This window comes from Euwallacea fornicatus, chromosome 21 (genome assembly GCF_040115645.1).
Source record: "Euwallacea fornicatus isolate EFF26 chromosome 21, ASM4011564v1, whole genome shotgun sequence".
NCBI classification, from domain to species: Eukaryota; Metazoa; Arthropoda; class Insecta; order Coleoptera; family Curculionidae; genus Euwallacea; species Euwallacea fornicatus.
The window spans coordinates 2,815,741-2,837,148 of NC_089561.1; the positions used below are offsets into that span (position 1 = coordinate 2,815,741).

The window sequence follows — 21,408 nt, forward strand, 5'->3', positions numbered from 1 at the left end:
TTTTTCATTGTTATTAACATTGGACAATAAGATAAAATTTGAAACCTTTTGTAGAACATTATGGGAATAGGACGACTTTGGCTACGTGCATAACTTTATTAATTTCCTTCCAATATGAAATTCTCTTAATACATATAATGAGAATGAACGGCATAAAGCGGTTTGTCGCCACCATACACTGGAAACTAATAGTGCTCTTCCTACTTACCCACTGAATTGAATCAGGATCCATCCAGATAAATTGGTTACCGCATAAGACTCTACGACATGGAAACTGATAATGGAAAGCTCAAAGCGGATATTGGATTCAGGAACTAGAAGGTTCTTTTGTTTGCTTTAATATTATACGCATCGTGTATGATGATAATGTGAGCCGAAGCTTTTTATTAAATTTTTTTCATAGAATTACAAGAGTTTCTTTGTGAATCGTATGAACACAAGTTTTTGTTTGAATGTATCGATTCCTTTTAGAACCATTGAGAAGAAAAATCGCTCTACACAGAGCATTTCCTAACGGGTGCATCTCAAACGTAGACGCAATATTAAACGAGAAGGGACCTTGTACTCCTCGTTTCCAATATCTATCAAGAGATTTCCATTATCACCCACTCTTAGGGCGGACATAATCATCTTTCTCGTATCTCAAACGTACTAGCAATATAAAATGAAAAGAAGGAACCTACTTCTGGCTTCAAATATCTATCAAGCGATTTCCGAATTTCCATTATCACCTTTTATGTCACCAGGATCTTATGAGGTCCTCAATTTATCTCAATCGATGGATATAGGATGAAGATGATCAATTTTCAGAGTATGGTGGGAATGCCTTTTCTTCCTTAATAAAATTTCCGTGCTATGCATCCGTCATACGACGGTAAGATGATTCAAGGAACACTCTGATTAGACACAAGTTAACCCAATGTTAGACAAAATTAACGCGAACTAACCTAAAGAAACGTTTTCCCAAATATTAAATTTTTGGGGCGTTTAAGTGGCTCTATCATAAGTCTCGTGAGAATTTTCTTGAGCCCAGCCTCGAGCAACAGATGGATTATGTTTTCCATGCAATGAAAAACTTGATTCGTCGGCTAAAATGTTGTTGGAAATAAGATTTCTATTTATAAACCTCTTTTTCAGAAAAGAAAAAATTTTATGTAGCTGCGATTTTTAACCTCAAAAAAGGAAATTTATTATAAAACGAAATGACACGCGCAATTTGCATCCTTCAAATCAAAACATCCCTTCTCGGATTAAGGCCTCCTGCCTGCAAGTCAACGACGCCAGCCGATCGTTGACAATGGAGGGGTAAACGGCAGTCTGTCTCTCTCGCACTCATCAATGGCCTAATTGCCTTTTGCTTGCACTCACTAGAACTCGATGCACAGAGCAGCGAAAAAGGCACTGTATACTTTAAAAATATAGCAGCATTTTCCATAAATTTCATAGAAATATACTCGCAAAATGGCGACGGTCTTCGTTTGAAATACGCGTTTTGGGCGTTAACGAAGCAACGAATAGAAACAATAAAGAGAAAACTATAAACGCAATTGTTCTGATTAAAACGAATGCAGCACCATCTAAAATCAACTTGACACTTGAGTAAAAACACCAAACTCGTTTTTTTTCGTTAACTTCAAAGATGCCTAAGTGCCAAAAATCGTAAGCGCTGCGAAGGCTAAGTAACATAAATTCCGGATTAAAAGCGGCATATTTTGTAAACAATAGAGATATCGAGGTGATATTTTCTGGATATACAGTTACTTATAAAATTGACCGTATATAGGGCAAACATTAATAAAATGGTCATAAACCAATATTTCTACGCTTTTTTGTTTTACAGAAGATAACACATTCATTGCAAATATAAGTATAGAATATATGTTAGAAAAAAAAACTTACAAATATAGTTCCAATTCAATAAAAATAAATAACAAACAACAATAAGCGAAAAATGTAGGCACAGAATTAACCGTACACGGCGCCAAATTCATTTTTATTTTGGCTGTAAATATTTACCAAAACAATTTTTTTTGCAAATTCCTTCGAGACCGATAGGTTAATTCTACAATCATTTAATGGTTTCATTTCTTTCATGAATTCAAGAAAGGACAAATGAAAGAGTGCAAACCAACATCACGACGCGCCATTTAATAATAAAGCTTTATTGTACCGGAAAAACTATGCGAGAAATTGGTGATTTAACTGGAAGGACACATTCGACAGTACAATGGATAATAAACTAATACCGTTATCGAGGATTGGTACAAGACAAGCCTGAAAGAAAACGAAAAAGGATACTTTCTGAAAAGGACGACGGATTTATTGTACGAGAACTAAATATTAATCCGAAGAAAAGAGTCCCTAACTTAACAAAAGAAATATCCCAGAAAATCGGCAAATCTGTGTCAACTGAAACAGTAAGAAGAGTTCTGAGGAAAAGCGGTTTAAATTGCAGAATACTAAGGAAGAAATCCTTTATATCAAAAATTAATAAACAGAAATGCCTCGATTTTGCAAGAAAGTTTGTAGAAAAGCCTGTAGAGTTTTGGAATACTGTCATTTTCACAGACGAAACGAAAATAAACTTGTTTGCATTGGATCGAGGAAATTAAATATACAACTGCAGGACAGAAATATAAGTAAAACACGAAGGTGGATCATTAATGTTACGGATTACCATGAGAGCGAATGGCAACCTACGCAAAATTAAGAGAATAATGGATAAAAATGTCTACCTTGATATTTCAAGAGCCAATTTGCGAACAGCCACAGAGAAGTTTATACACGCCAAAAGTGTTTTATTTCCAAAAGGACGATGATCCGTAGCACACTGCTGGAATTCTAAAGCTTTGGTTGATACATAATGTACCAAAATTATTAAATTCTCCACCTAAAACGCCAGATCTCATCTCGATTGAGAATTTGTGATAAATTTTAAAAAATAAAGTGGAAAATTGGAGCAACTGCAGCAATTTAGAAGAATTAAAACATTTGGTTTTTAACGTATGGGAAAACATTTCTTTGGATGTGACTGGAAAGTTGGTAGAATCGATGCCGCGACGCCGAAAGGCCGTAATTGAGGCGAAGGGGGTGTCAATAAGTATTGACTTCTAGACGTTAGTTATTCCCTTTAAACTTCTTCAAATAAATAATTATATGATATACACATTTATTGTTTATACGGTTAATTTTTTGCCCACATTTTTCACTTAGTGTTGTTTGTTATTTATTTTTATTGAATTGGAACTATTTTTGTAAGTTTTTTTTTCTAACATATATTCCATACTTATATTTGCAATGAATGTGTTATCGTCTGTAAAAAAAAAGCGTAGAAATATTGGCTTATGATCATTTTATGAATTTTTGCTCTATGTATGGCCACTTTTGTGAATAATTGTAAGTAAAGTTTTATGATTTTGGCAATTATAATGCCAAACACGTATCATTACATTTGATATTTACTGGATATTTAGAAAAACTCTAGACTTCATCGCAAAACGTCGCCTAAAGGTACTTTCACTAACTAAAATGACATATCCTTGGATATGGCAAAAAAGCTCTTTCTGACGAGCCAGCCTTTCTTTAAATCCTTTAATTCGTTCCCGAGATAGTTTTTATCTGACAACATTCGCAGCGCCTTCCACAGAAAACTTTCAAATATATTAAATAATTTCATATACAAAAATTGTGCAGTAACTTTCCACGAATAAAACTGACATTTTCAGTACACCTTTTCCCTGCTTTTTCTCGAGTTATTTGGCAAGATTATTTATCATTATAACAAATATTATATTTCCGATTTACATTGATTTATATATTTTGTTATTTGTATAAGTATCTGTTATTTTGTATCAATAGCATTCTGGATTATGGCTATTCAATTAGAGTAAGTGAAACAACGTACAATTTTCATTCATTAAAGAATAAAGTAGTAGTAGAGTAAAGAAGAAGAATGTAAAAAAAGTCAACTGGTCCGTACTTGCCTCAAAATTGAGACAAGTGGGTACACGCTTATTTAAAATGCTTTGTCGTCGTCATCATATGCTAAAAGGCAAGATTTGGAATTAGTAATAATTCAGCTATAAGTTGCTTTTTATCGCATTAAAAAATCTGGTTTAGTTTACAAGTTATACACTTATATACCGAGAAAGAACTTGTATGCAAAAATTTAAAGATTAAAAGTTTAAAAGTTGCAAAAATAAGTTAAAAATTGGTGTAAGATATATTTAAGAATTTCATTGCGTATAAATCTATACCGTAAAAAACAAAAAATTGTTAATTTTTTTTGCAGATTAACAAGCATTATTTATCTTCATCAACACATCTCCCACACTCACATTGCTTCCTTTTGAACCTCTGTTACAATGCTACACACCCACTATATGCAACTGATACATTAAATACGTTGTCCATGGTCAATATAAAAACAAAAATCGCATTTGCAGACGATGCACAAGTTATTGGCACTATCAACATTATCACAATTATACTTCATGGGTTTCTTCATACTATTTGCTACTTTGGCTGCATTTCTCTTATTAACCTTTGTTTAACCTCTTCGACAAATATTACTCCCGCTCTCGTTGGTAACTTTTTCTGTCCTGCATTGGCCAAATATATGACGTCACTGCAGTCTAATATATACTTGGCCCAATCCCTAGGCTACCCTTGCTCCAGGTATAAATATTTCCGGGGTATGAGCTGACTAGTGTTTTTCACCAGAGATATAAGAAAAGACTCAACGATTCTTTGTTAAAGCGTAAACTTCGATCAAAAATCTTTGTACCTACCAAAAACAACAATCCGGAACTGAATATTTTACTAAAAAACAGAGCACTTTAATTGGGACTCCGAACTTGTGCACAGACCTTTGTTGAAGCGTAACCTAACTAATTTATTTATACAAGGGAAACCCACAAATAATGTGTTACAACTACGTCTTTGGACTGAAATCACTGTTAAGAATATTTCGAATTATTAACTAATACATTTTTACTTTTATTACAACAGAGGGAACGCGGTAACGTACGTACTCCCTTTACACACTTACCCTACTGCACCTAATACAATTTTTTACTTCGGAGCTTCGTATACAATAGCTTTAGAGATACAACCGGCGGCTTCTGTTACCGGAAGCCTCGGTACAAGTCATCTGTAACAAATTTGAAGATTAAGGTAAAATCAAAAACAGTTATTTATTGCTGTTGCGCTATTCGGATCGTATCTAGCAGCATTAGACCGTGACTTTTACCTTTACGATATGAAAATGATGCCATAAAACTGGTGGAAATTTGATTAAATTTGACGTAGCTGTTTTGTCAATGGCCAATGCATGCTCAAATTCTTGGGTAGGGCTTGAAGTTTATGAAAGAACCGACAAAGTTATTTGCACGGAAATATCACGACAAAATTGAATACATTATTTTCCAGTGCTGTGAGTTCGAAAATGACAACAGAAGATAATGGCAATATATCGGGAGTTTTGAAGCCAACTTCCAGCAGCAATGAAGACCTGAGCGAGTACACCGACGCGGATGAGAGCATATCTGCACCCACGGAGTTTCTGGCAGAGGTAGGGGGCTGAAAAAAAAATTGTTGATAATTCTCTCAAGCGCAATCAAAGAGGAATGAGCCGGAAAATGTGCATTTTGAGTCAAGTTTATAAACCACATGAGAATTGTGGAAAATTCTGCCTTTTTTGGGATTTCGAAAAGTTCCAACGATTAAGTTAAGTCTAAGTTAAGTTGTAATATACCGGGCGTCGAAGCGAACGTGGTTGTAAAAGATTAACATAGAAAATAGGTTTTTATTTTTTTACACCTACACGGAGAATCCAATTGGAAAACTTTTACATGGAGATCGTAGTACTGATGGTAATAATGATTATAACAGGAAACGTGTAATCTGCATTAAATTTTGATTTTCATCAGAGATGGTGGCTAGTGAGTGAGAAAACAGATATGGTTTGTCTTTTTCTTATTATGAAAAGTTAATAATAAACTTACCGTGGAAACATCAAAGCAGAGCACATGATAATTATTCTCAGGTTTTTCATTGATTTTTTAATGAATTAACCCGTAAATAAGTAAAAAATTGCTTAGAAATTAGCGAAAAAAGAAAATTCATTTGACATTGGTTTTTTACGATTATGTCGTTGGCGACTTTGCGTTTGTTTCATTCTGATTTTCACTCTGACCAATCGTGGCCTCGAACGATTACGCGGGACATTCAAACCTTTGAATGTGGGAGGCGTTTTGCGCCAAAACCGCTCTAATTTGAAGATTAAAAAAATTTTCGGACGATGGCCGGTTTTGAGTGCCAAGACTTCTATGTAAAAGTTTTTCAATCGCATAATCTTTACAGGTGCAAATAAATAAAACCCGGTTTCCCATGGTAATCTTCTACGTCCGCGATTCGCCTGGACACTCGGAATATGGTTAGGACTAAGTTCTGATCTTAATGCACGTTTTGCGACTTGTCTCTCCTTGCACACACTTAGCGGAATTCTTAAAGGGTGGCCATTTGAAAACGAAACACGCACTGTACTGAATAGCTAAGAGATTTTATGAAAAAATACTCGGACACGCCAAACTTATTTTTGAGACGGAAACGTTGTAGGTTAATCCCGACTCCCTTATCTGCAACCCCTTAAAAGGGAGGGTGTTCATTCTCAAAGCCTTAAATGGGAGAGAGAATCCGGTAAAACCTCATTTTGAAGGTATTTAACGTACCTTATAACCCTGCAGTTTCAAGTCTCTGAAGATGCGCAAATTCAGTTATTTACGTTTAGTTCCTGCACCTGTTTCACTTTAACGCTATAAATTGAATATTTGTTCTGCTTTGTTTTTATTCCGCTAAAATTTTGTTCCTAAATACTATCAAAATATAAGGATTGATCTCTCTATTAATAATTCAAAAAAGTAACTTGGATTCATTCTAGTATTAAAAATACTATTTCGTTGTGTTCTACATTTTAAGTGGTTCTTACTAGAATTCTAAGTAATGTTACAAGTATGCAATGCTCAACGGCCGAAAGGGAGCAATTCATGTCGCTTTTCTTTGGAAACAATGAAAATGCTAATAGGACGGCATAAATTTTCCAAGAATCAAATCAAGACTGTCATCTTCACGTTAATCGAAAGTATATTTTGGAAAAATTTCGAGAAACTTGGCCAGTAGGACACCAAAAGCGTTAAGCTGAAAACGCAGTAGTAAATGAGGCTACTGCGGTGGCGGTATAGAGACATGTACTTTAAGATCCTCCATTAAGTGCAAGAAATTTAGAGGTGGCATTTAGTGTCAAGTGTAGGAGCATTCGAGTAATTTAAAAAAATATATAAATTTCATCCACACAAAATACATCTAGTGTAAGAACTCAATGAGGATGATTTTTGTAATTTTGCGAAAGCATGTCAGAACAAAATTCTAAATGATCTTTAATGTATGTTTCTCAGATGAATGCTTGAACGATACTGCGAATCGACAGAACTGCTGTTACTAGTGTGGTGGGAATCCTGCAATTATTCAAGAGGTCCATGCCCAATATCGGCAAAAATTTAGTGTTTGACCGGGACCATTTTTTTTTTACATAGAAAATGTGTTTTGAGACATGGGAAAATGCTATTTATCCGGCATTAATTGATATAATTGCAAACGTTGACCAATAAATGGAAAATCATTTGATATTCCAGCGACGCGGTGCGGCACCTCTTTATGCACTGACTGCTCGTCGGTATTTAGATCAAACGTTTCCTGAGCGATGGATTGGAACGATAGGACGCATGGATTGGCCTACGCGTTCTCCAGACTTACGTTTATTGAATTTATTTTACTGGAGTCGCTTAAAAAGTAGAATCTACATTACCGAACCAACATTTTTGGACAACTTACGCCAGGGACTCATTAACGAATGTAATCAAATCACTGCGCAGATTATTAAAAATTTTGGAAGACAGTTTTAACAAAATCTTTTCTATTGCATTTATATACAGTAGAGGCAAAAAATAGAGCAACTTTTATCATATGTTTTCAATGTTAACGAATTTGATATTGTAATTATTCTAATATTTATATCCTTAATATGTATTATTATAACATATAAAACTATTTTCAATAACCACACGATGAAAAATTTTATTAAGGAAAATCGTTTTTTGGTTGGTAAAAAGAAGAGCAATGGTAACAAACTTGTGATTATTAGTTAATTATGCGAATATTTCTGTATAATAATTTTATTGTTTGATACTTAATAATGTCTCCTTTGTTTTTATTACTTGGAGGCAGCGATTTTTCATCGATTTGATAAATTTACCAATAATAACTCCATTTCCGCTAATTCTTCTTTGAGGGCACAGAAAAATTCTTCATGTTTGGAATATGTTCTCCTTCTAATCTTGCAGTCTAAGATCTCCCATGATTTTTTAATCGGATCTATGTCCGGTGGCTGGGATGTCCAAAGCAAAAGTTAAAAAAAATTTTTCACGAAGCTAAGCTTGAACATATTTTAGGGCGTGTTTTGGATCGTTATTCTATTGGAAATAGTGTTTTACTGGCATTTAGTCATCATAATATAACACCTTATGATGCTCTAATGTTTCCTTGTAAAAAAATTGATTCATCGTGCCATCAATTTTGACTAAAGAACCCATCTCGAAGTTCGAATAACAAGCCCACACCATGACAGACCCGCCACTATGCTTTACCGTGGGAACAGTGCACTTTTTGTTCAATATTTCATTTGCAGGTCGTCTTACGAATGTAATACCATTGGAATTGAAGATTTTAAGTTTCGAACGTGTGCTTTGCCAAATTCTAGCCTGGCCCGTTTATTTCTTTCTGACAACAACGGTTTTTTGGCTGGTCTTCTTGCAAGTTATCCAGCATCTTGTAATAGCTTTTGTACAGTTCTTGAAGTTATTTCAACTCCCAGTTCCTTTGGGATAGAAGCTTTTATTTCCCGCAAAAATGCAAAAGGATTTTCTTTAGAATACTTTATAATTTGTTTGTCTTGAAAGTCGGTGGTTTTTTTGGTCTACCTGACTTATGATTGGCTTCCATATTTCCAAACTTTACAAACCGCTATAATATTCTTATAACTACGCTCTCATTTAAGTCGAAGCGTCTTGCAATGGCAACTTTCTCTGCTCCATTTTTCCATGCTTTCACAACTCTCACTTTCAAATCGTTAGATAACCACTTGCCCCTAGGTATTTTCAAGAATTACGAATTTATAAAATTTTAACAACAAAGCCCAAGAGCCCAATTGAACGCTAGAGAAGAATAAGTTGCTCTACTTTATACCAGGTCAAAGGTTCTATTGCTTCCAAAAATTTTAATAAGGATAATTTGCAAAATTGTTTCATGTATAACAATAATAAATAACATGGCAATAAATATAGGAATATTTAAAATTTTGAGTTTATTCGTATTGAAAAATAATGATGAATTGAAAAAAGTTGCTTTAAATTTTGCAATTTCTGTAAGTAGACATTTCCAACGTTTACTCAATTGATTTATAGTAACTTCACTTTTATTTACAAAAGGCAAAACTTAATCTCTATTTCTGCGTTAGAATCTAATTAAAGTTAAGTGAAATTGTCGTAAATTTCTAAGCACATTTTCCTTGCGCATGCGCGAAGACTACTGTTTTCTATTGCGCTATTTCACTTTGAAACCGATAAGATATCTAAACGTAAATAAGTGAGTGGCCACCCTGTAAAATTTATGAGGAAACGGCGGTATTAATGCAGCAGATGAACATAAAAATACTTCCGCAGGACTCGCTTTTCGATTTAATTCAATACAACAGAAGTTGGCGAACTTCTAAATAATTACTAAATAAAGCAATTTTCTCTAAAGCAAGATTTCTCTTTCAGTTCTTGTCAGCGGTTATGTTGAAAGATTATATCACGGCTTTGAAGTACTGCAAATTGAGTAAGTACCCAATAAACCACTGGACAATCGAAAAGCTACATATACGACTCCATATCAGATAAAGTTCTGTATTAACTTTGTGAGCAGAAAAACTTCAAATAACCCTCGATTTCTCGTTGAACCCCACAAGCGTCGATATCTTGTTGAATTCAGGTTCCGTGGTGCCAATCACGTGATTTAAGCCTCAAAGAAAGTCTTACTATCTGTAGCCTTTTGAATGTCCAATTTTCTACTCCCACCCCTCTAAAAGGACTGAAATGGGATAACCTTCGTGAGACTAATACCCAATGATCTTTTCAAGTATTACAGTATGAACCAAATAATGCCACCGCCAAAGAGTTCTACCCTCTAATTTTGGAAAAATTGAAACAGAGTAAGTATACCTAAGACATATGGAGCTAATAACATACTTATAGGAACCCGCATAAAAAATATGGTAGTGCATCAAAAAATCATTGCAGCATATACAGGATGTTGCAGAAACATAGATGCAAATGAGTGCTAATGAGTGCTAATGAATAAAACAATAGGGCGGTTCAGCACAAAAAAGGATTCATTATTCGAAAAGGATTCATCAAAAATGCTCGCAGTCAGTTCTTTCCTTAGATTTTGATGAATTTCGCAACTAAATTGCATATTTTTCATACTGAAAAAAAAAGAAGTATGGCGCTCCTCAATGCTGGTGCTTCGTCCTGAAAAATTGAGAATTGTTCGGGCATTAAATGACCCAAATTTATACGGAAAATTTCGCCTTTAACAGAAACTGGAATATAACCTTCAGTGATTCAATGAAAGTGGTCAAATAAAATATAATAAAAATTCAAGGAAACTCGGACCAAAACTTGGAAATTTCCGCTTTCGATGCGGGGTTTTACGAGAGTTTCCCTCGAGCCTTAAAGAGAAAACATTGCATTGCGGCCGCTATAAATTTTCTTTCTATAGAGACAAATTTCTATATAATCTTTTCTCTAAAAACCCAATACATTCTTCTAACAATTTCACAGATGATGAACTTTCATACGACAAGAAATGTGAATATATGGACGTTGGGGCAATAGTCTTACAAACCGGCAATATTTCATCTATGTATTTCACATAACCGTACAGATATTTTTATTGGCCATTAAGGCCTTAAAGAAGATCGTTTATCATTCGTTCGAATACGTTATATTCATTTTTTTTGTTTTGTCAAAAAACATTAAAACTGAAATTTGCTTGCTTAACTTAAAAAAATTATACTAACTTTAATGTCTAAGCGCGCTTGAAACTTCCCCAAAGTTTAGTGAAACTATTGAAAACTCTCGTATTCCCTAAGTTTTCCCGGGAGATGGAACATACCTACTCGTACAGGCAATCTTATTCCAAGGAAATTATTATCCGGTCCCTTCACTTAATTAGACCTGCAGTATGAAAGCGTGAGCTTAGTTATGTTGTAAACAGGAAATTCTCGTGATTCAGATATTTCTATTCCTAATGGAAACGACGAAGAAGGCAGCAGCAACGACAGCGAAGCTGAAGACAGCGAAGCGAGCTCCTCGACATCTGCCTCGGATAGCAGCGCAGGTGAAGAGAGCAGCGAAGGACAAGAGGTAAGAATCAATGATTATCTCATTACGAAAATTGTGGAAACTGGCACATTTAGTGCAACAAGAATGAGAAAGCCTTATTTCAGTATAAATACGCGTTTAAAATTCATAAGCCTGAAATTATGCATGCAGTCGAGAAGTGTTTATTTTCTCAGTACAAGAATGGTATTGTGCCTTTCGTGCTAGTTAAAAGAAAGTTTGCATTCTCTTCGGAAATGAGTGAAGACGGGGAAGTGCTTATGCACCAGGAATACAAATCTCAACAGGTCACATATATTTATACGTTGTATTGTTCTCACACAACAGCGCTCAAAACTATCAAATCTCACAACTTGTAAAGGTACGACTCGCATTTTGTTCCTGGCATGAACAACGCATCATATTTTAAAAAAAGTATGCAATTATATGTATAAATGTTAATGACTGTAGAAATGCAGTTGACCGAAGGCAATTTCTGAAGTAAACGGAAATAAATTGATCTTATTATTTTGGGGACAGGACGCTGAAGAAGAAGAGGAAGAAATCGGAGCGGGTGTCGGCGGCAAGGTCTCCAAAGGATCATCTGAAGGTGATGGAACCACTGGCAGTTACTCCAGCTTAGAAGATGACGAAGCGGAAAACGATCAGCTCACAGCTTTAGTGGCTAAATATCAAATCGACAATGTCAATCTTGGAAACGGGAATAAATTCTGTAAGTGATAATTTAGAGTAAACGGAACTTGTGCCTGAAACAAAGGTTCTAAGCCTTTGACCATATATTTCTGGTTTATCGCAGGGGAGTTATAGAGTTTCGTAACGTACCATTAAATGAAAAGGACCTTTTAAGTCCGCAAAATTTATCTTTGTCTCGTATAATCAGCCTTTCACGGCATTTTTATCCATGACCAGCGGCTGAATAAACAATGATGGAGTTGGGCGAAAAACAATTAAAAATTTCGTAAGCTTTAAAGTGTGATTAATAATGCTCGTTTTAGTTTAAATGCCGGATGAGGGGTGTAGAGGATGAAAGGTTCCCTGTTGAAATATTTGCGAAGTAACAACCATACTCTTTGATATTTCTCTATTTAGGTTGTAGTGGTGTGCTTAGGGATACGAAAGGAGTTCTTTTGCAGAAATAATTTGCTTCCAATGAGTTTTTTTTTCGCTTGAAAGGTTCCTTTCGATGAACTTAAAAAATTCAATTTCCAAAAAAAGACCGGAAGGACAAGAAACCGAGTCCTGCGGCTGAAGAACTTTGTCACCAGGTGGTGCCTGGGCGAAATTTTAAAGTGTAAAGCTTTATTTTTCAACAGTTTCGTTTCATTTTTTAAAGATTTTTTTTAATGAGACAACACCGAAACATTAATCAACTTAATCGCTCGGCAAAAATTAGCTCGTGAGAACGCACCTACACGTTCTGGCAGGCCTGCCTGCTACTGTATGGGCCCATTTTAATTCAAACTAAACATCAATTTTGCATAATAAACGGATACTCAGATGGATGTACCCTCACTCCGTGAAGGGGCGAGTCTGCAACAAAACAATACTTAAATTTGAATTGAACGTGCCATCAATTCGTGCACATCTTTGCACTTACTGGCCAGGCTCTTTCGCGTTATGTATGCCCATGTAGTTTCTATCTCTATGAAACTAAAAATAGTTTTTAATATTTTTGTTAACGCTATACGTGCCTTACATTAGGGGATGTCTCCCGAGACTTCTAACCACACAAAGGAGACCTAGGAAATAACAAATATTGCTAAAGGATATTTCAGAACTATGGGATCAACCTTCTAGGAATTATTCGGTGCAACGATAGGATGCATTTGCAGTGATTACAAAAAGTATTTCTACACATTGCGTTTTATCTGTAGAACTGTTATAAAAAATTTCAACGATAAAGTTAATTTGAGCGAATACTTTATTAAAGTTATCACAACATTTCCTCACTAGAATATTAAAACGTGACCCAGGAAAAACAATAAATACACTGACTTTCAAAAAAACCGCAACACCAAGAAAAACGCATCGTACACGGTTGAAATTCTGGCATTACGTTGGGTCGGGTAATGGATAAAAACGATCAAAATATCAAAAGAAAATTATTGCGAATAAGTGAACAAATTTAATAATAATTTAACAATGGGTGGTATCTCCTCTTAAATTAATACATTCCTGTGAGCGACGTGGCGTGCTTAAAATTAAGTTGTCAATATCTTCCTGCGGTATTGTATCCCAGGCAATCTGCACCTGCTCGCGGAGTTCATCTATGGTCTCTGGAGGGCGAGCTAAACGTTGAAGTCTCCGACCCATTATATCCCATACATGCTCTATTGGGGACAAATCCGGAGACCGAGCTGGCCAAGGCAAAGTATCCAAATTTTCAGCTTCCGAACATCTCAAAGTATCGTTGGCTACATGTGGTCGCGCATTATCCTGTTGAAATGTGCTTCCAGGATGGTCGTGGATGTATGGTACAAGAACCGGTTCTAAGACACTATTAATGTACCTCTGAGCACTTAATCTATCATAAATGAAAACGAGAGGAGACCGACTACCATACTGGATGGCACCCCAAACCATGACACCTGGTGTTAAACCAGAATGACGCCTTTCCAAAAAGTCCAAATTTAATCGCTCTCCTCTGCGCCTTCTAACACGTAACCGTCCATCAGATCGCCATAAACAAAATCGGCTCTCATCACTGAACACGATTCTTCTCCACTCATCCGCCCATTGCACTCTCAGACGACACCACTCCAGTCGGGCCACCCTGTGGTTTCGTGATAATGGAAGCCGACGCATAGGACGATATGAATTTAGTCCAAAACTTCGAATTCTGCGATACATGGTACTAAGGGAGACCCTTCGATATAGGGTGGCTACCCAGTTAGCACCAAGAGACAGAATTGTTTCAAACGGGGCGCCTGTCGCTGAACGACGAGGTCGCAGGTCTTCGCGTTGGTTCGTCGTTCTTGGACGGCCACTACCACGATGCCGATTTGCTGACCCTTCGTTAGACCAATCTCTCCAAGCTCTTAGCACTGTTGACGCGTTTCGATCCAATCAACGTGCAATTTCGCGGAAAGGTAAACCTGCCTCATGCATACCAACAATTCTTCCCCTTTCAAAGGGAGTTAACTGCCGATAAACTGCATTTTGGCGTACACGAGGCATTTTGCATTACCACACATTCAATATGGTACTAACAATAGTACCTTTATCGCTATCCGCCTGTAAAAAAATTTGCAAAAAGAACGATCGTCACAGATAAAAAAGTAAAGAAAAACTTCATATCGCATTAAAATACGAACTTGAAATTTTTATCATTTTTTTCTCTTTACAAGTCTAAAATCGTATCAAAATTTCAAATACATACAATGCGTTCTTCTTGGTGTTGCGGTTTTTTTGAAAGTCAGTGTATTTCAGCAACCCATAAAGATTTATTCGAAAATCGAAATCTGAAACCAAAAAACTGTTCCTACATCTATTATAGGAAAAACGTAATAAATATACAAATATGAATATGTACATACAATAGTGGAAAACTGTCGAGCATCTTTGAAAAATTAATATAATTATGGTTTTAATAGTTATAAATATTTAGATATAGCCAGCGTATGTCCAAATGCTTTTACAAAAAAATTTCTTTATCTTTTTTTTGTGGAAATTTATATTAGCAGCAGTATTTTTTGGTGGAAAAAATTAGAGCAACTTATCAAATTATAATAAATATTAGAAGTTTGATTCCATAGTTATGCATCGTGCTGCATAAAATTATGTAAAAGGTTACTAGTGACTAACTCAGACCGACATCAGTCAGATCTCTTTCTGCCTAACCTGAAGTGATCCTAAACGAAGCAGAGACTTTTTTTCCCACTTTCACATTTTTTACGCGTGTTTTAAACATTTTGGGTGCGACAGCGAAACTTTCTTTTTCAAAGGTCAATTAAAAAAAAACACTCGGTATATATTTTGATTAATTTTTTGTTAATTCATTGTACTAACACGTAAATTACTTAAGTAGTTTTAAAAAGAATATTTGACAAATGTCGACCGTTCGTTTTGATACACTCTCGGACCATTCCCCTAAAATGTAGCTCCAGCATAGCTACCGGTATGTTGGCAACCGCGTTACAAATATTCTTCTCCAAAACTTCCACCGTCACGGGACGGTTTAGATAAAAAAAAACCGACTCCAAGTTACCCCACGTGAAATAGTCGCAGGTAGCCAAATCTGGCTCGCGGGCGGGCCATGCAATCTCACCTCTGAGAACAGCCACTTGAGAAAAACTTCCCTCAAAAGACAAAAGACAATTTTTTTGTTAGCTTTTGAAAAAAATATAATTCAGTCCGGTGCCCTGTGTGGTCTTAAAGGGTTGAAAAGACCTGAACTGACCTTAGGGAAAAGGAGATAGTCATGGTTGTACTAACCGAAACTACCCTATTGCGACTTGTTCTCCGCTAGATTTATTAATCTCTGCTTTAAGGGATTATTCTGAAAATTTTTGACTTAACTGGACTAACCATCGGAGATGGGAGAAGTATCAAATTTTCTTTATAACCGGGATCGAAATAAGATTGAGTAACTCTTTTCCATTAGCTAAAGCTAACGGAAGATGACGAACAATAATCCCAAACTCATGACTACACCGAGCTCCCTTACAGGAGAGTTATCAGGGTGTATTACCTTTATGGCACGTTTCTCATTATCCAGAATGAATTTTGGGCACAATCTTCCTCGGTAATTTCCTATTGAACACTGTTAATTAAAAAACTTTTTATTTCACACATAGACTGTTTTTGCATGAGTAAGAGTGTAATGGTCTGAGTGAGGACATTCTAATGAAAACCTTGTCGAATTGTCCGCGACGCTTTACAATTTGTTAATGGGTTTATTCAACGTGCTGAAAATGAATGTTTTTTGACACTATAAATTTAGCTAGGGCTCCCCTGCTTACATGAGGCAGAAGTATTGCCACGGAACTTGAATAGGGAGCTTACTAGTGCTGCCAGATTAAAAAAAAAAACAACGGCATATTTTGCTCAAGACTGAATAAGGATGTTACAATGGAAACAATAGGGAAGTTTTCTTATTAACGTGATATTTATTTACAGCGCTATTTGCGAATTCCCAAATGATGTATCTCCCTATAAGGACTCCCAAGGTTTTATATCCATTATATCTTTCCTTTTCGCTACACTTCTAGTTTCTAACAAAGCGTGGCCTTCTTTCTAGGTCCTACAGCCCACATAACTCCCACCTTTCTCAAAGATAAGACATATCCCATCGACAATTCCCCGGCAAGTAACCTGCGTACGCAGCAGCAGAAGACGCATTTCATGACCAGCTCAGACTCTGAGTCCCCTACTGATCCATGCCAAACAACCGTTGCCGTGCTCAGGGGAAGAGTGGTGCCAAACAATGTGTAATATCCCAATATTATTCATTAGTACTGATGTCGTTTTGTAGAATTTTTGTACGAATTTCTGTTCGTAATTATTCTAATACTTGGTGTTATAGTTTGCATAACTTGAGTAGGTATGGTGCGTGTATTAAGGAGTGGGTCATGTAGACGCGTTAGTCTGTGACTTATTTGAGAGACCTTCTTGATCCCTCTGGAATGCTACGTTTGGAGATTCCAAAGTCTTTAGTAAGTAGAGGGTGATCAAATTTTGATAAAGAATCCCGGTAACTATAGAAGATAGAGAAAAACGAATAGAGCGCTCTCTATGTCTTCTTCAGAGCTTAGTCATCGCAATCTACTCAAAAAGGCGTTAAACTCGCGCAGCAGTTATGTTTATGAAATTAGAATAATAATGAATGACGAGATTTTATCGATAATGACCAAAATCGAACTTGTTACTCTAATTCGAAAACAAAACACACAGGGTGTACCTCCTACAGTTTCCGAGATTTCTTACATAGACATCGAAATTTGCCTACCCAGTACATGACAATGGATCTTAAAACGAAGATAACAATAATCTTTTCTGTGTTTGGTATTACTAACTAATGTTGCATGGGCAACATATAGTGGATGTTTTTTGGAAAGTTGCCACCTCCCAGATTTCTACAAGTCTCAACTAAAGCGAAAAGTGCTGAGATACATGGACCCTAAAATGGAAAGGGAAGACGAAGAATAAAATAATTCTAATCCCCGATCGACATTAACGCATGAGTAACAACCCCTTCGGTCTTTTAAATAGGGAACATAGGTTAAGTGAGACATCACTTCAAGTGTCTCAAAATTCTCTAAACAACCATCCCAAAAATTTGTGTTTTTATTCGATTTTTTTTTCAAAAAAGTGAGTCACATCATGAAATTATCAAAGGAATGGACACCCAATGTTGGCTGGGAATTACACTTGCAGCAGAATGGTGCCTCTATAAATTATGTTTTACTTGTTCGACAGTCTCTTGACAATACTTTTCCCGATAGATGGTTTGGCTGAACAGGCGGCCAGCTAGATCTCCCGACCTTACACCTTTCGACTTTTTCTTTGGAGATACCTCAGAAGCGTGGTTTCCGTGACTCTTGTAAAATATATTCAAGCATTACATCGAAGCATTGTAGAAGTTTGCCCTACTATGCTACAAAAGTTATTTGAAAAAATGCGACGAAAGTTTGAAGACGCATATGGACAATGCATTTCGAATATCTCTTGAAAAATTAAGAATTATAAACAAATTTTAATGAAAGAAACAAAATTTTGTGTCACTTCTCCCATTCTCTACTTAAATAAAAAAAACGAAGGGCTTGTCACCAATGAATTTCTTTCATACTTCGTCTCCCCCCTCCAATAGACGCGTCTCAGCATTTTTAAGCTCAGTTTGGACTTCTATACATTTGGTGATGGCAAATTTTTGAAAATACACCCTGTATAGCACAACGTCCAAAATAATCGCCAATAGGAAAAGCTTGGTGAAATATATGATGATACAATAAGCCAGATAAAAGATTAATAATGCTACATTATGTCCAGTCCTGATTTGATATGAAGTTTCATGAAACCCCTAATTTTCCCGATTGAGGAGGTATTTACCCACGTGCACGAGACATCAGGAGACCGTGAAGGCTTATTTCTTGTGTGCCAGTCAACTATTTGCCTAGTTTAGATTTAATAGAGGTGGAAATTTCGTCATTTTCACTTCTCCACAGAATCGGCATTTATCGATTTTAGTATAGGCATATACCTACCTACCTACATAATTTATACAAAAAGTAGTGCAGAAATTAGAAAAAAGCCCACATTTAATCGTTAAAAAGTGTCTTAATGATAGCTTGAAGGTAATATTTTATAAAGTTAAAGTTTTAGTATTAAAACAGAACCTCTTCGTGTCATAAACATATTATAATACATAACTACGTATTTTTGAACGGTCCTAGAGTTCTGTGTGTATTAGTAAATATATTTTTATATCAGTTGTAGTGAAAATTGTAGAGAGCAGGGAAAAGGGTGGTATTTGCGTATTCCAAGCCTAACTTGTATGGTGTACAAGTAGAACCCAGTTTTGCATGTCAGGAAGATGTGTTGACCAACATATTTTAACATACCGGTTATTTAGGGCTTAGTCCTTAAAAACTTATAGTTATCAAGACTGAATGTTTGTGTAGTGAGTAGGAGTAGCTTTCGAGGAACATATCTATAGCAAATAATGAATTTAGCTAGAATGCTGCTAACAGACGACTCATACTCAAAAATCTCCAATTGAACAACCTCTTTTTTAAAATCGAATTGTGTATTGGAATAGGAAATTGTGCGTAAATATCGTGCTATAAGGGTGCAGATCATACACCTTCCTTCCTCCAGGGCAGGGGTCACCACACTAAGGCCGGCCCTTGATTAAAAATAATTCACAGGTATTCGCCGTATTAAATATTAATGTCATACGTATAGAAAACTTTAAATAATGTATTAATACTTTATCAAATTGTAAAATACATTGGAGGATTCCTAGAAGTTACAAAATTCCAGGATTTACTCACTCGCTATGAAGGCTCTCAGCAACAATGCATTGAAACTGACCTCCTTAACGATATGCACACGTATGTGTTTTATAGAGGACATTTCAAGTTCCATCCTCATCTTTGAGGCCTAATTAGGGTTAAAATTGCGCAATTCAGCGTTTGACCAAATGCCTTTTTCAAAATTTGAATTTTCTGAATACTCCCGAAGATGACCGAAAACAAAACTAAAAATTTGAGATTTCATTTTTAGCGTTTTTTGACAAGAAAGCCCAAAACCTCAAGCACACCTTCACTGCCACTTTTTTTCAGCTAGACGATGACGTTTTCAGATTTGCCATCCGACGTTTGGTTTTTCGGCTACCATCATCAACTTTAGTTAAAAAATAAAAAGAAACGGCGTTTGGGCAAACGCTAAATCACGCAATTTTGCCCCCATTTAAACTTCTTCATATCTCCTTTAGCGCCCAAGATCTCAATGGTGAGGGTTTAATTTGAAATGCCTTGTATACGTAACATTTCTTTATTTTTATGTATTTAAAAGTGTTATCAAAAAAGAAAAAGGTGGACAAAGACGTCGATTTTTAATTAAACAATGAAATATTTTTTCAATCGGGGGGTAGAGGAGAGTTTTTATCTTATTCGCAACGAAACTGGGGTAATTTTCAAAAATTACAACTTGTAAAGACATTGCGTTAGTAAACACGGTGAAAAATATGAGAAGTTACAAGAATTACGTGAAAAAACTGTTAATATCTCAGAAATATCAAGACTACATGTTTTTTCTTTTTAAATTGCAAACCAAAACGAAGCCGTAATCAAAACCAGTTGTCATATCGCAACAATCATTGCAGAAGTTCCTTGTGTTATAAAATCAAATTGATATATTTATGATGGAAAAACTAAGGAGAGTTCCAGAACTTTCTGATCGCATATAGTTGTGGGATCTAATATTTTTGACTGGCATAACTGAACTTCTTAACTCCCGTAATGCGAATTTACAAGGAAATGGAAAACTTGTATAGCAACTCTTTTTCCATATTCAATCTTTTCAAATAAAATTACAGTTGCAAGAAAACAATTTTCCACATTTTCGGTCTTGCGACAATTTACAGAAACTTACTAATTTGTTATTAATAATTTCCTGCAAGTTATTAACTTATCAATATTACTTTCGTACAAAATTTTAAATCCGGCCCACTGACGTGTTTAAATATTCGCATGTGGCCTTATCTCTGAAAAGTTTGGAGACCCCTGTTTTAAGGAATGAATCTATGGAAATTCGTCTATAACGGGCAAGGCCCCTTGAGCACCAGTTTATCAATAAATTTTTAAGCAAAAAACTGATCGTTTCCGCGATAGCGATTCCACGTTATTGCTAAGGTGGAGTTGCTGCTAGTCGCCGATGTAAACGTATGCATGTAGGTATGTGATGGGAAAACTGGTTCGAAAGTGTTGTTTATTGGTTTTATTCTATGTAAAAACTATTTGAACATGGTTTATTTGATTTTGGTGTCTTAAGTTTTGAAATATAAACTTTTTTCTTGTGTGTCAATATTTTTTATATCCAAAAAGGGAATTACAACGTTTATATGGCCCAAAAGAATGCATTATATTATAAAGAATTCAAGTACAATAGAGAAAAAAATAAAATCTTACATTGCTTACGAGTGCTTCTTTTTTTATAGTAAAAATAATTTGCATCAGTCACGAGAAAGTTGGAGGGTTATCTTTTTTCTAAGTTCGGGGGAATTATTAAAACTAAAGGAGGTCAGCAGCAAAATATGTTTTATTATCGATCAAAATACTTTTCGAAAAAAAAAAATTATCACGTGAAAAATCTTCAAAAAACACCCGACCTGGTGTTCTGTCGGTCCAGTAGTATGGGAAACGCCTACCCATTACAAACCCGACCAATGAAAGAGATTTTTCTCTGACCC

General features: G+C 35.6%; 1 protein-coding gene across 6 annotated transcripts in view; it reads left to right on the forward strand.

Annotated features, from left to right (window-relative positions):
- The window catches only part of LOC136345770 (dentin sialophosphoprotein), a 32,482-nt gene extending 11,465 nt beyond the window's left edge, over window positions 1-21,017 (forward strand). For 4 of the 6 annotated variants that reach the window (XM_066294361.1, XM_066294364.1, XM_066294363.1 and 1 more), the window contains exons 2-7: window positions 5,431-5,572; window positions 9,876-9,933; window positions 10,235-10,306; window positions 11,392-11,522; window positions 12,018-12,210; window positions 16,738-21,017. In XM_066294361.1, the coding sequence (XP_066150458.1) occupies window positions 5,447-5,572; window positions 9,876-9,933; window positions 10,235-10,306; window positions 11,392-11,522; window positions 12,018-12,210; window positions 16,738-16,931 (774 nt within the window). In that variant the 5' untranslated portion in view covers window positions 5,431-5,446 and the 3' untranslated portion in view covers window positions 16,932-21,017. The other 2 variants (XM_066294359.1, XM_066294360.1) reach the window with 2 other exon arrangements.
- The last annotated feature ends 391 nt before the right edge of the window (window positions 21,018-21,408 follow it).